The sequence below is a fragment of the Hydra vulgaris genome, chromosome 09, assembly GCF_038396675.1.
Source record: "Hydra vulgaris chromosome 09, alternate assembly HydraT2T_AEP".
NCBI lineage: Eukaryota > Metazoa > Cnidaria > Hydrozoa > Anthoathecata > Hydridae > Hydra > Hydra vulgaris.
The window spans coordinates 47,170,001-47,186,389 of NC_088928.1; the positions used below are offsets into that span (position 1 = coordinate 47,170,001).

Below are 16,389 nucleotides of genomic sequence, written 5' to 3' on the forward strand. Positions count from 1 at the left end.
CTGAAGTCTTTTAAGTTTTAAGATATATATATATATATATATATATATGTATGTATGTATATATATATATATATATATATATATATATATATATATATATATATATATATATATATATATATATATATATATATATATATTATATATATATATATATATTTAAACAACTTTAAAAAGTATTCTACACAATAGAGTGCTCAATGTTTTTAAAAGAACAGAGCAATTATATTAGTAGTAGAAAATCACTTAACAAAAATTTTTTTCCATTTAACACTGTGTTTCATCAACAAAGATTTTCTGATGAATCTTTGTTGATGAAACACAGTGTTAAATGGAAAAAAATTTTTGTTAAGTGATTTTCTACTACTAATATATATATATATATATATATATATATATATATATATATATATATATATATATATATATATATATAACTTTTTTTTTAAATTATAAACATAGTTAGCGATAATTATCTGAAATTTAGTTAAAATACATCGATTTGTATTTTGTTAAGTATACATGTATAATATAATACTTTGTAGTTAGAATCATACGCATTGATTTACACTACAAAATGTTTTACTTATTTCAAAATGACATATTTAAATAAACAAGATCTGATTCGATTTTTTACCTAAACCAGTCATGAGTTACTTTGTGCTATATAACGACGTCAAGTTGAAATCTATATTTATTATGATTGTTTAAAAATAAAAAACATTAAGACTGTTATTTCCTTATTTCGGTTTTCTTTCTAAACACTCCGCCGTTCATCGATTTATTTATCTTCAGAATTCGCCTTTTTATAATTATCGGATTTTATAATAAAATAATATTTGGGTATAAAACTAAAACCTCTTAATATAGAAACAAAAATGATTTGATATTTTACAGAAAGAATTTTGTCATAAAAATTAATTTACGATAATATTATTTAACATTTTCATTTTAATTACGTTAGTAGCTTTTCTGTAAGTGTAAGGATTTATTTTCATCTCTATGTTGAAAAAATAGTTTCACCCCCCCTGATTGAATAGACCTTTCGCCATTTATGACTAATTTTATTCCTTTTAGTAACTTTTAATACATACCTAAGCTTTCTGATAGTGTTTCCATTAAAAAATAACGGAGTTAACTTAGTATATATATTTTCTAATATATCAGGTATCGAACAGCTCTTTTGATGTTTAAGAAAGAAAACTTTCAAATATGGGTACGTGGATCAGGGGCGAGGTTGTTACTCACCAAGGAGGGGGCTGAAAAGATCTTTATAAAAAAAAAAAAGACTGCATATTTTCATTTATAAGTAACATTCTTTTTTAACTTTTTGTACTTTAGTGTAATAATCAAGTTCATATACGTATAATTACATATAATAGTCCATTTATTCGTCAGTATAATATTCCAATTCTGTATAATAGTCAATTTACAAAAGAATTTTTTTTTTTTAAATCCCAAGGAGGGGGGGCATAAAAACCGCCACTGACGTGGATAACTTCCAGACATGATGCTTTAGATGGGTAGGTAGATAACTTTCAGAAATGGTACGTGGTGACAAAAACATGATAACTTTCAGACATGGGTGTCAAACTCGGATATGTTTATGCTTATATTAAATGAGAGCTTTGTACATTATATTTAAAAGTACATTATATTTAAAAACAACACTAATAATATGAACTTTTATATAAAAACTAAATTTAGACGTATATTAAATATACCTTTCATAGTTAATTTATATTTATTGAAAAAAGAAAAATAATAATAAGTTTTCTCAATATATATTGAATATTTATTAAACCTTTCAAAGATTAACAAATTTAAGTAGAAAAGAATCATCTGAATCAATCTGATCAAGAGAAGTTTAGGAAAAAAAATATAAAGTTTTGAAGACACTTTAATAAGCTTTATAATACTATAAAGTTTTGAAGACACTTTAATAAGCTTTATAATACTATAAAGTTTTGAAGACACTTTAATAAGCTTTATAATACTATAAAGTTTTGAAGACACTTTAATAAGCTTTATAATACTATAAAGTTTTGAAGACACTTTAATAAGCTTTATAATATAAAAACAAAATCTAATACTAGCTTATAACTTTTAAAGATGACAAAAAAAAAAACAACTGAAAAAATAAAGAATTTTGCCGACTAATGCAAAGCAAATTTGCAAGAAAAAAATAAAAAATTAAAATTGAGGTAAGGCAAGATATTTACACATGAATTTACATATTTATTAATATGACATAAACAACTGAAATAAAAATAAACTATATTTCAAGATACAATTATTAAAAATAAATAAAACAACTGATTTTAATAGATAAAAACAATTTCAGGAATAAATAATTTAGTAAAATAATTTAAGAAATAAAATGTAAAAATCTTCTTTTTAAAACAAAACAGAAGGGCAAAGAATACGTTATACAACTCTTGAATATACCCCTCAAATCCTTTTTTCTAAAAACCGTAGAATACTAGAATAATTACATGTATCATTGATCTAACAAAAAGAAGACGCAGTAATTACATAGTCAACTTAGCACTTCATATGAATCTATGTTTAGCAAATATTAAAAATGCGGATATTAAAGTTTAATTTACAGATTATATTCTAAATTTTTTTAACAATCAATAATTTATTGTAGTTATTATTCAATATCGTAAATCATTAATATTTGTTAACAAAAGCGGAGCCAGCTGATAAAAAAGTGGGTTGGTTTAAATATTTGCATCAGTCGGCAAATGGGTGTGTTAAAAAGTTACTATAAATTTTTTTTTCCTTAAGTATACTTTTTAAAATAATTTCAATCAACTTCCATCATTTTTTTAACGCCTATTTCACATCAAAAATAATTTAAAAGTCTGACAAATAAAAATTTAATTTTACTAGCAATAATTTCTACAAATAATTGTTGCTCAATAAATGTTTATCAGAAGAGTAACCAGCCGCTTTTCCACTTTTGTCTCGTTTATTGCAAAGCGAGTAACATAATTTATTGTTGTTTAAAAACAAAAATTAATGTTTAGAAATAATTTACGTATTAAAAAAATATATACCTGGCAAGTTTAGATTAAAACAACTTAATACTATGTTTCATTATTTAATAGTAAAAGTGTATACCTATATTGTCTCTCAGGCTGCGACCGCCCCGGAAAGATCATTAATAATTCATGCAATAAAAATAATTGGCATAGTTTAAATTAATAACAACGCGTATGTAAAATAAATCGGTAATTTGCTACAGGAGTTAGTTGTAACAAAACCGCTTGATAGATTTTTTATTTTAAAAATTTAATAATTTTTTTTACTACTTTTTATTTACGACTTATTTTTACAACTACATCACATTAACCAAATTATAATTAATTCAATTTGTAGTTATTGCATCTAAAAAAGGTAATTTATGAATGTTTACCGTGTAAAAAAAGGAAAGTTTAACTAAAATCAACGTTGAATAAAAGACGCAGCATAAACAAACCGTTAAAATATTAATCTCAACGCGCTTTTAACTTTGAATCAACGTTTATTTGTTTTAACTAAATCGCTGTTAAATGAAAGGTTGAATAAGTATTTAAATTATAACGTAATTTAGCTTCTTAAAAAAAACATGCTCATTTCTTTTAAAAAAAAACGTATGAAAAAATTAAAAAACGTTGCAGACTTGGCATGAAAAAGTTATAGCTTATATACTTTTTCAACGTAACTAGAAAAAATAAACGATAAAATCGCGTTGAGAATGTATCACATTATCACGTTAATAAAATACTACCTTGACAAGTTGCTAAAATGTTTGCTTTTTGAAACTTTGATAAAACGCCACTTTGTCAATTTTAAGAAGTATCACTTTGTCAACGTTGATTAAGTTTGACATTGACTTTTTCCGACAATTTTTGCCTTCGATTATGACTTAAACTTTGCCGAATATAAACACAATCAAAGTTATTAATGAGACCATATCAAGTTTTAGTATAATTTATTTTCAACCAAACTATAGCATCCTTAAACTTTAGATGTAATAGTTTGGTTTGGTTTATTGTCGCAGTTTTAGAGTGACTAAATATTAAACAAGTTAGCAGTAAATGATTTATGTTTATAAAAAGATGCATATATCCAAGCAACAAACTTTAGTTTGCGCATTTATTATTGTTGGGCTAGCAAAGCGTTTTTGTTGGCTGTACGTTGGTGTAGTGTTGGCTTATAACCCACTGCCCATAGCACCTACGTTGTTGTTGTATATACTTAACGTTGTTGGCGAAACGTTGGGCCAGTCCTGATTCTAAATTGTAAACTAAAAGTCGGTCGAACCAAGTGTTACAGTTGACAACTTGTTGGTATAATACATATTTTACTAGGTTAGCCTTAGGTTGGCGCACCCTTGGTGTAAGGTTGCGAAAGCCATGTTTGCTTAACGAAGTGTTACGGTTGGCATTGCGCTGGTATATGATCGGTTACTCATTGGGTTTACGTTATTACTGAGTATACCTAATGATGTTGACAATACATTGGCTCACATTTTCAGTTACAAACAAAAAACCTACAAAATTTTAAGCTTTTAATTGGTTGAATGAAGTGCTAATGTTGGCATAATGCAATTTCACTAGTTTAACGTTGTATTTGGCCATGATTAGGTTTTAACTATTTAGTAGGCATAACTTTAACTGTTTTGCAACAACTATTCATTAGTGCTGCTATGTTATCTGAATTATGTACGGTAGAGAGGTGAGAAGTGGCACTTTAAGAATTACAAGTCAATTAATTTTAATACCTTCTTTTTTATGTATGAACTTCATTTAACAAGTTTAAAAAATTAAAGCATCATTTTGGACACTGATTCAATCTGATTCAATGAGATTGTAACTGAACTATAATTAAGTATAAAATTTTTTGATTTTAAAGGAGCCGTGTTATTGTCGTGTAAAGTGGAACAAGTGTGGGTAAAGTGGAACAAGCAAGCGCCCAGTGGGTATGCGTCGTCTGGAGGACGCCGACAGACGTCCCCCGGACGACGCATGCCCACTGGGCGGGAGTTGTGAAACATAAATGCCTGTCAACTTATGTCAACTTACATTGTACATATTTTTATATATAATTATATTTTTTGCGCTCTTCTCCTTGAACACTTTTTAAACGTAATAAATATTTGTTGACTTCAGTACACACATAATACTAAGATTTAGTATTATGTATGCACAAGCGGCAAAAGAATTAAACGTTGCCCAATATATATTATATATATAATATATATATAATATATATATAATATATATATAATATAATATATATAATATACATATATAGTATATATAATATATATAATATATATTATATATATATAACATATATATATAATATATATATATATATATAAATATATATATATACATTTATATATATATATACATACATTTATATATATATATATATATACATATATATATATATATAATATATATAGTATATGCATATATATATATATATATATATATATATATATATATATATATATATATGTATATATATATATGTGTGTGTGTATATATATGTGTATATGTATATATAAATATATATATATAATATATATATATATATATATATATATATATATATATATATATATATATATATATATATTATATATATATATATATACATACATATATATACATACATATATATATACATATATATGTAATATATATATATATATATATATATATGTGTGTGTATATATGTGTGTATATATATATATATATATATATATATATATATATATATATATATATATATATATATATATATATATATATATATATATGTATATATATATATATATGTATATATATATATTTATATATATATATATATATATATATATATATATATATATATATATATATATATATATATATATATACACACATATATACACACACATATATATATATGTGTGTGTGTATATATGTGTGTATATATATATATATATATATATATATATGTATATATATATATATATGTATATATATATATTTATATATATATATATATATATATATATATATATATATATATATATATATATACATATTTTTTATTACATATATATATATATAATTATATTTTTTGCGCTCTTTTCCTTGAACACTTTTCAAACGTAATAAATATTTGTTGACTTCAGTACACACATAATACTAAGATTTAATATTATGTATGCACTTAGTCTAAGTATGGTTTAGTTGATATATATATATATACAGAGGCGTAGAAAGAATTTTTTGGTGTTCGAGATAGGTAACTTCCAGACATGGAGCAAACTCCAAACATTTATATGTTTATACTTATGTCAAATAATGAGGGTTTGCAAAAAATTGCGATGATTGGAGGCTGGGAACAAAAAAGCCCCAAAATTTTCGCCCCCCCTGCCCCAAACGTGAGAGCAACAAGTTTATGAAGTATTTTTTGTACTATTCTTAACTAGACTTATATTCATCGATAAATTTTAAGTTTCATAGTATTATCTATTAGCGTTTAAAAATTATTACTATATAAAATGTGCAACCCCCTCAAATTGAGGGGGGTTTAAACTTTATATGGTCATAATTTTTGAACGCTAAAATATTTTTAAATGAAATCTAAAATTTATCAATGAATATAAGTCTAGTTAAGAATAGTACAAATAATACTTCATCAACTTGTTGCTCTCACGTTTGGGGCAGGGGGGCGAAAATTTTGGGGCATTTTTGTTCCCAGCCTCCAATCATCGCAATTTTTTGCAAACACTCATTATTTGACATAAGTATAAACATATAAATGTTTGGAGTTTGCTCCATGTCTGGAAGTTACCTATCTCGAACACCAAAAAATTCTTTCTACGCCTCTGTATATATATATATATATATTTTGTATATAGTTAATTTTTTTTTTAAATATACTGAAAAAGTTAAACTACCATTCTCAATTTAGAGTAACGAAGGTGCAAGTAAAGTTACAATGAAATGATCATAACCTAAAACAAAGTAAGTTTAGGTTAGAAACATTTAATAACTAAGTCTTTTAATGAATGCATAAAGCTATTTCTATCTAGATTATTTATACTCCAACTAGCAATTGCTCTACTATATTTATTCAAGCAGAACTTCTAGTAGAAATAATTTTGTATACATAATATTGAGAATGATTTTTTTAGCTTAAGCAGAAGACTTATTTTATTAGTATCAATCATCGATTTTAAAAAAATTGAGAAAGCAACTGTAAATTAATTTAAAAAATACAAAAATATTTATTTCACCTTATAAAGAATGACAATTCTTTCAAAATGTTGACAAACCTAAATTTTGACTAAAGAACTAAAGAGATGTAAGATGCACACATAAAGTGATTCAGAGACTTCAAGTTCTAAACTTCAAGAATCAGGTTGCTTTTTTAAATTTAGCATATATATGTAAACTTTTTAATAACTTTTCAGAATTGGTTTTATATCTAATATTCTTAACTAAATACTTCTATGTTAGTCTATATAAAAGATTGGAGTGTGCAATCTTTTGTTTTTTCATATCAATTTAGAACGAAAAGTAGTATGTATCGCAACTATTTGCACAGAAGCTAGTTAGATACTACAGTGCAAAAAGTTGCCAAATGTAAGTTCATCTGTTTTTATTTAATGTTTTATGCTAAATAAAACCAGATAATTATTTTTTTAAGAAGTTAGAAATGTGTTATTATTTTTAACAAGTTAATAAATAATACATGAAACATTTCTTCAACAAGTTTTATCTTTTTTAGGTGCCTCAAGAAGTCCTTACAGTCTTATCTCAGAGCACCGCGGGTGAGCATTTAATTGCAAGTTCACTCCTCCTTCCTAACCGAAGTCTCAAAACTTGCCCAGAGGTGGGGTTCGAACCATGGATCCTTTGTTTCTGAAGCAAGTGCGCTACCACTATGCTAAAAAAAAAAAAATCCAAAGAAGCATTGCTGCACTTTATTGTTACGATAAACTGCCATCATGTTTTAACCCTATAAGTGGAATACGTATTTTATTAAATGTTGACTTTTTTTTAAAAGATGCTATGGTATTTAATTCAATTTTCAGTTTTCTTTAGCAGTTTTTTAATTATATTTTACTCTGTTCTAATTTTGTTTTTTCTTTTATAATAGGTTTTCAATATGCAGTATTTATGGATACCATGATAAATAAAATAAAATGTGATAAAAAAAATCAAACTAAACTATGATTTTTTAAGGTCTTTTTCAGCTTTTGCTAATAATGTATTGGATGAAATTATGTCAAAATGTGTTATAGCATTGTTTAAGATGCTGGAACTCATGGAAATAGATCATTAAAAAAAAAAAGAACTTTATTGTATAGAGTAATTATAGATATTTTTTTTAATATATGTGATTTGGATGTCGTTTATATTGTTCCTTTTATATGTGAAATTTTACATTACTTATTTCTTCTTATTATTATTTACATTTTGATTTATTTTTTTACATCTAGTGAAATGCATGAAAGATTTCTATGGTTTTTTTTCTTTTAGGAACATTAATGTCACATGCTGCAAAATTCGATTTGATCGATAAGTTGATAGGCAATCGTTTAAAGAGAGCTCTTAAGCATAAAAATTACTTTATTATGCTTTTGTATGCTTAAATTGTAAATAAACACAATATGTTTAAACTTTTAGTTATTTATCCGGATGTAGGCTGTCAGACCTAAGTTTTCATTTGTGAAAAGATTTTTTTTTCTCTATAACATAAGCTATTTACTTAAATAACTTATACTAAAAAAAAAGGTTTTTATGAAAACGTTAAAAACGATAAAACGTTTTATTTAGAGTTAACAAAAACCAATAAATAACGTTTTCAGAAAAACGTCCGTTCACCGCTTCATATGAACGTTCAAAAAACCAATAAAAAACGTTTTTTGTAGGACCCTTAAAAAATGTTCACAAAACGCTTTTAAAAAACGTCTGGTCACCGTTTCATATGGACGTTTAAAAAACAAATAAAAAAAGGTTTTTACGGGACCATTAAAAAACGTTCGCAAAACGTTCTTGTGCCTACTGGGATACAGATCCACAATATTCTAAATATGGTCAAACTAGTGCTGAAAAAAATCTTTTAAAACAAAATAAATTTAGATAAGGGAAGGATCATTTTATGAGAAATATCATTCGCATTGCTTTATTCACTTGTATGGAGTTAGCGGACCTTATATGATTATACAAAATTGATTTTTCGGATAGCGCTGCCGATTTTATGTTTAACCATCGCTTTTCAAAAATTCTGTTTAATTGAATTATTATTTATTTAAAAAGAGTTTTTTGATTTAAAACAACAATTTTCAGTTCACAGGCGTTCAAGTCAGCGAGAAAGTTGTTTTTTCCAAAATAAACCAAAAATGAACTATTCTGACAATTTTAAAGTATCAATGATTTATCGCCCCCTGAAAATCATATGCATACATATTATTATAATTTAACGCCCCCTGAAAAACATACGCATACATATTATTAGGGCTCTCGAAATTATTTTAACAAAAAATTTACACTTACTCGTTAAGACTGTCTCGAGAACTGGATTCGTTTGATAATTTGTTCAAATCCTAATTTGTTTCAAGAAGGTCGTGTTACAAAAAAAAAATAAAAAAATTCATTAATATAACTACATTTTATTCTATATACACTTGTTTTATTTGTATAATTCTATTCTTACAGTATTTTTACAATTCGTTACCATTTTGATTTAACTTCCAGAAATACACTTCTGAAATTGTAAGATAATATTCACAGCATTTTATATATCAAGAAAATTAGGTAAAATAAAAAAATCAAAAACAAGCAGGGCTTTGCTTTTCGCAAGTTAACTTGAAAAGCAAAAGCCCTAAAAAGAGTTAGTGCTGATGATAATGTCATTATCATGATAATGTCATTATCATGATAATGTCATTATCATGATAATGTCATTATCATGATAATGACATTATCATGATAATGTCATTATCATTATAATAAGACAACTTTATTAAAAATTTGAATTATTTTTATGATCAATAATCTATGAATTTAAAGATTATTCGGTCGTTCCAATACCAATGCTGTTACACTCTAGAGTGATTAATTTTCTAAAAAATTAAAAAGTACATTAATTAAGCAGTATTTAGTCCAAAAAAATTTATTTGATAAACAAAAAAAACTATAAGAAAACATTGAAAAGCCGTGTTTAAGTGTCTAAATTATATTTTTAAAACAATATATATATACAATACATTTTAGTTTAAAAATTAGTATCAGTTTTATATTTAAAAATACAACCATATGCCATTGCTACATATAAATATGTATTTTGAAAAACTGACCAACGGTAGAAATTTTATCATTTATATATAGTTTCAACTATATGCTTAACAATTGTAAATATATATAACAACTTACTTGTGCCTTTTACGAAGTTGATCGTTCGAAACTAATTTCTTTACCCGTCTTTCTCTTTCCCTTGTCTGTGCTGATAAAATTTGAATAGTGAGGTCATCCTTTGCATACTGTATAAATAATAAGCAATTTTTTCAGAAAGAAAGAGCTTTAGATACAGCATTTAAAGCATTAGTTTTTATTACTTAAAAACTAATGCCTTGCTCTACCAAAAATAAAACTTATTTTTTTGCTGTTAAAATAACTATTTAGATAAATATAAACAACAATTAACCCAACTTCCAATTTCGTTTTGCCATTAAAGAGGTTACCCAACCTCTGTCCTCTCAACACCAAAACACGAACCCTGAAAAACTAGCTCACTTTGTAGAGAAGCTGAAAAATTTAAAAGAGACTTCAATCTCATAAACTAGCGCAAAAAACCCCTAATATTTGCATGTGGGCAGCCTGTTCAAAATTATGCAATAGGGCAATTTTCGCTTTTTTCCTCAAATGTATTTTTTAAGAAAGTAAATATTAGGGCCTGTTTAAAGGTTTAACCGTTAAGAAAATATATTATTACCAATTTTGACAATCGGCGCCCTTTTATTAAAAGATTTTAACATTATTTTTTTGTGCACATTCCTAATAGTAACTTTTTAGAATATTTTTAGGATTTTTTAAGAAAAAAACTTAAAATTCAATATGTGATTATTATTGTTTATTTTAGGCTTTAATGCTATATTTTTTATGCTATACTTTTGTAATACAATACTTTTTTATCCAAAGATATTGTTGCCATAGCAACAAAATAATTTTATTACTAACCCTGAGTAGTTTTTGTTGACTAAATATTTGCGAACCAATAACCAACCAAGCGCTGAGTTAGTGGAGACAAGATCTGGACTTGTATGGCAAAACATTTGCAGGTTTTAACATTCTAACAACATAAGTTTGGATGTAAATCTAAGACTTATTCTTGTAAATATAACCTATTGGAAAAGCTGATAAATTATCAGAAAAAGTACGGATAGCTTTTAACACCGTTGAATGCAAATTTTCAACACTTATAACATGTAACTTTATTTCTAACTGCAGTTTTCCTACAGTTTTCAAACAATATTTTCAATGATTTTCCCATTATTTATTCATTACTGATTAATTCTGTTGTTTGTTTTTTTAAACACAAAAAACCATACAAAGCATAAACGTCCTCAAATTTAGAGAATCGTTTCATTTAAACTGCCAATCAAGGAAAAAAAAACTCTCTTTTCAATGACACTTTTTAATATTGCATAAAAAATGCCAAGCAACCATGTAAATCACGAGATCGCTGATGGTTAAAGCCTACTGTACTTATGTACAATCTATGCTTGAATATTGCTCTTCAGTATGGTCATTTTACACTACATGCCTGATTAATAAAATTGAGAAAGTGCAGCGTTTCTTTACTAAAAGAATTGCTGGTATGTGGTCAGTTTCCTATGATAAGCGTCTAGCCATATTAAAGCTCAATACGTTAGAATATCGACGAATGTTTAAAGATTTAGTTTTATGCTACAAAATTCTTAATGGTAAACTGGACACTGACCTATCAAATGTTTTTATTCTCAATTCTTACTTGGGTAATCGTGGTCATAATTTTAAACTGTACAAACACCATTGCAATTTAAACAGCACCAAGTGTTTCTTTTTTAATGAAATAGTTAATGTATGGAATAGTTTATCGGAGAATGTGGTTTCTGCATCGTCTGTTTCAACGATTAAGAACCGTCTCGCTGCACTCCTTCTTTCAACTTGATACAGTTTTGTTCAAACTTGTTCCATCACTAAACACAATTTAACATTTGAGTTAAAAAAAAATTTTTAATGTATACTCCAGTATTAGTGGCCTTCGGGTCCTTCTGTTGTTTTTAAATAAATAACTAAAATAAATAACAAATTGTAAAATGCGAAGCCAGTTCATTCTGTATGCTATTTAAAACATATTTAAATCTTTCTTCTCAAGGTATGAATAGCATACATGACCTCCACAAATTCAAGCAGCTGGAAACATGCAACTTGATGCCGATAGATTATTTTAACAGTGAAAGACTTCATATTTCCTTTATTATTATTGTTATTATTTATTATTATTGTTATTATTTATTATTATTGTTGTACTGATTAGCTAATGAAATTATAAAACTTCTGTAATGCACCAGAGAACTGATATTAAAAAAATTTACTAATCTGTACTTGCCACCGCCAGGGTTAGAGTGTGACTGTGGCGTAGAACAAATCATGTGTTAAGCTTATCTAAAAACACTTATTTAAATACTTTTTATCAATTAAGTCAATTATGTTGTTTACATTATTGAATTTTTTAATTACTCTAGTTACTTGAAAAGATTGTAATTATGTTTCCAGTGTGTCTCAAAAATTGGGAAATACAAACGAACAAAAAAAAAGGCCAGTTATAAATATACTCTTTTGAAAGACCCAAACTCTACAGCTTTTTAAATCAAGAAACAACTGCTCAGTATGAACCAGATGACACATATGAATACATCCTTGAATATGTGTGTTCTTTTAATTAATGAAACTTATACTCTTTTATGTGTAAAACTCAAAATTACTGTTAGCAAATTAAAGCTTATGAAACCATTTGCATGCAAAGCAAAATAAAAAATCAGTGGTAAACGAGTATGCAGCCAAGATCTTGCGATTCTCTTACCATTTTTTGTTAAAATTGTTTTTTGTTACAAACTTTATTTTGCAAATCTTAAAACTTTATTTATGCAAAACCATTATAGTAGCATATATATAATCCTTTTTTTAAATCTTAAATAAAAACCTAAATGTGGGGCTAAAAGCTGGTGCCTGTTATTTTTACACTGAGCAGCTAAGAATTTACCAGTGGATAAGGTAAGCAAACCACCTGTTACAAGTTATCTTGCACTAGTAAACTCTTTTTGGGATTCCTTTAGCATGTGTTTTAAGCTTTTTAAATGTTTCAGCTTACGCATTTGTAAGCTATATCAACATACATAGAGATTAATTTTTATCAAAATTAACTTACATTGAAATGAAGACAATGGCTTATTTCATAAGTTCATAACATTTATAAATTTTCGTTTTTGATAATATAAATGTTAACTAGCATTCCAGACCCATAAAATACGGGTCTTGGTAAGTCTATTCTACATCGACTATTTCTATACTAATACCTTCGATATTTTTTTAGTAAGTGGCAGAAAAACCGTACATATTGCCTACCTTTAAAAGTTATAAATAAAAAAATAATTTATAACGTATCTTTAAAAAACTTTAAACGCTTTGGTAGTTGTTGCGCAAACAGCTGTTTAGTGGTAAAAAAAAAATCTATCAAATCATTGTTTTAAATTAACAATTAATGTTTAATACTTTATGATTTCTTATTGTAAAATTGTAATTTTCTATAAAAAAACAAGTGCAGAATTTTTTTCTTCATTAAGTTTCTTTTAAGTTTTTATAATTTTTTTTCCAGACCAACCGCAGGAACCTTACTAAAAACCTTGTCCCGCTATTTAATTTTAAAGAAAATACAAGTTTAAATGTTAAATCTTTTTTCCCATATAAAAAAAAAAGTTGTCTCTTTAACGTGTGTTGAACGCGTAGGCTTAAATAATTATATAATCATAAATAATAATTATAATAAATTACCACAAATAATAAAACTTTATAAAAGTAAAAATATCTATTGAACTTTAAAAATTTTTTATTTTGATAAACCGAAAAAGATTAAAAAAAAAATAAATATGGAAGAGCAGGGATTTGAAATGCGGCATTTCACTTCACAATGTTGCAACCTAACCACTTCGGGCACTAAGGCAAATTGTTCAATGAAAGTTTAAATACTATTTAATAAACAAAAGACTTTTTAAAAGGCAAATAAATGCTATAAATCAAAATTAAGGAAATGTTGTTGCAATTCAATTTTAAAGTAAAAATAAAACTGTAAAGCTTGATATATGTTTTAACATTACGTAATTTGAAGTTTACATAAGTTACATGATTGAATACACTTTTGTTCACATTTTCTGATACAAAAAGTGGTGCAACATTTTCTTGCCATTAACTCGGGTGTAATTGCTGCCATGACTTCCGTGTCAAACCCCCACGAATGAGTAATGGTATAGCATTAAATTCAATATCAAAATATTATATGATTAGTAGCATTTCTCATATGTTTGAAAAATTATGTTTATTTTGAAATATTTCTTAGCTGATATCTATGCATTATAAGTCTTAAAAATAGGCATGCATATACAAAGTAAAAAAAAAATTTGATATTAACCCCAAAGCAACAATTATTTTAGAAATCCAAAAATGATCAATTTTAACCAAGTAAACTCATAAACTGCTAAAAACCTTTAAACGCGAGTTTTTCTGATGAATCTTTTTTCTAATTAGTGCAACAGTTGTTCTGAATGATTGAAATGTTGGGAATGAAGGGTTTCACTCAAGTGACCCAAGTGAAGAATGCTTCAGATCTAAGGTACAAATTCGAAAGCAAAGTACTGATATGACTTGTGATTATCCCCAAAAAAATGAAAAGAGTTTTTCAGTTAAAGTGTTCTTCAGTTAATGCAACATAATTGAATTTCTTTTCAAAAGAATTTGGTGCAAATAAATTCTTAGTTACATTTAATTTACCAGCAATACAAATTTTGACAAGAAATTTTTCTGCTCAAAAAAAAAAAAAAAAAAAAACGCAACATGGAATCCACTTCTCTTTTGCATTTGATTTTTATTATTTGTTCTCTTTATATTTTTGTTCTTTATACAATGTTCATATTTTCTCTGTTTCTATAAGCAGGTTGTACCTCATTTTTTAACTAAAAAAACCATGGTTGCTGCTCAAGCAAGCTATTGTCACTTGTTTCATAAAACTAAACTCAATTTTTCATGACTTGTCATTCAAAGACGCATCAAATCAAAGTCACATTTTTTTACTGTTTCTTCATTCTTAAAAACTTTTTATATCTATTTTTTTCTTCCAGCACCCATACTTTGGAATACTCTCCCATCTTCATACTTTCAGATATAACTGACTCATGTAAATTTGCAGTTTTTTAACTTCAACTGTATTCTTGCAATTTAGCTCTTATTTCTTTAGTTTTTGTTAAATATAAATATACATTGTTTGTTTTTATGTTAAGAATGAATTTTGTTTATATGTTTTTTTTAAATGTTGAGAGGAAATTTTTATGTGGTTTTTATGTGGGTAGTGGTAGAGCGCTCGCTTTATAAGCGAGAGGTTCCGAGTTTGATATATATATATATATATATATATATATATATATATATATATATATATATATATACATATATATATATATATATATATATATATATATATATATATATATATATATATATATATATATATATATATATATATATATATATATATATATAGGGAAAATGCAAAAGTATTTAATTTCAAATCACTTTTCGAAGACTTAATGAAGACACAAATGTTTATTAAAAAAGTATTTTAATAAAAAAGTTACTTTACTTATAATATTTTAATTTTAATGATTTAATTAGAAAATGCATCAAATAAGTATAATATAGTTTGAACATATGTTCAGATTTATAGCATGTAAATTAAAAGAAGGAAGTGGCAACAGTAAACTTATTTTACTATTAAAAACAACTGTACACGTGTTTATTTTAAGTCCATCTAAAATCATGGAAAACTTACACAAGCTTTTTGTTTATTATAATTAGAGAAAAGGTTTAGAACATAAATCATTAGTGTTAAACTGTATAAATCATTTAATATCATTTATACAGTTTAGCACAGATAATCATTTTGTAATTAATTTAGTTCACACGGTTTAGTGAAATTATTTGTTTTATATTCAGCTTATTAAAGTTTAAATAAATTTAAACAAAACTGCCTCACAACCTAATTGTTTGCTCTTACCACATAAATATAAAATTT

General features: G+C 25.6%; 2 protein-coding genes and 1 long non-coding RNA gene across 7 annotated transcripts in view; 1 reads left to right on the forward strand and 2 right to left on the reverse strand.

The window, feature by feature from the left end:
- The window catches only part of LOC100213359 (calcineurin subunit B type 1), a 27,590-nt gene extending 23,782 nt beyond the window's left edge, over positions 1–3,808 (reverse strand). The window contains exon 1 of one of the 2 annotated variants that reach the window (XM_065805902.1): positions 3,779–3,808. The gene's annotated coding sequence lies outside the window, so the exon portion shown is untranslated. Of the gene's footprint in view, positions 1–637; positions 801–3,778 lie in introns of those variants that run through there. The other variant, XM_065805901.1, reaches the window with a different exon arrangement.
- A 3,060-nt stretch (positions 3,809–6,868) lies between these two features.
- LOC136085117 (uncharacterized) lies at positions 6,869–8,699 on the forward strand. 2 transcript variants are annotated; one of them, XR_010641093.1, is made up of 4 exons: positions 6,870–7,419; positions 7,570–7,643; positions 7,789–8,075; positions 8,544–8,688. It is a non-coding gene; the product is annotated as an uncharacterized LOC136085117 (long non-coding RNA). The 2 variants fall into 2 exon arrangements; XR_010641092.1 differs by having other exon boundaries at positions 6,869–7,419; positions 7,789–8,699.
- Positions 8,700–9,656: 957 nt separating this feature from the next.
- Positions 9,657–16,389, reverse strand: part of LOC100207083 (uncharacterized protein FLJ43738) — a 67,836-nt gene continuing 61,103 nt past the window's right edge. For 2 of the 3 annotated variants that reach the window (XM_065805904.1, XM_065805903.1), the window contains 2 exons: positions 10,440–10,546; positions 10,026–10,129 (listed from right to left, as the gene is read on the reverse strand). In XM_065805904.1, the coding sequence (XP_065661976.1) occupies positions 10,078–10,129; positions 10,440–10,546 (159 nt within the window). In that variant the 3' untranslated portion in view covers positions 10,026–10,077. Of the gene's footprint in view, positions 9,933–10,017; positions 10,130–10,439; positions 10,547–16,389 lie in introns of those variants that run through there. The other variant, XR_010640887.1, reaches the window with a different exon arrangement.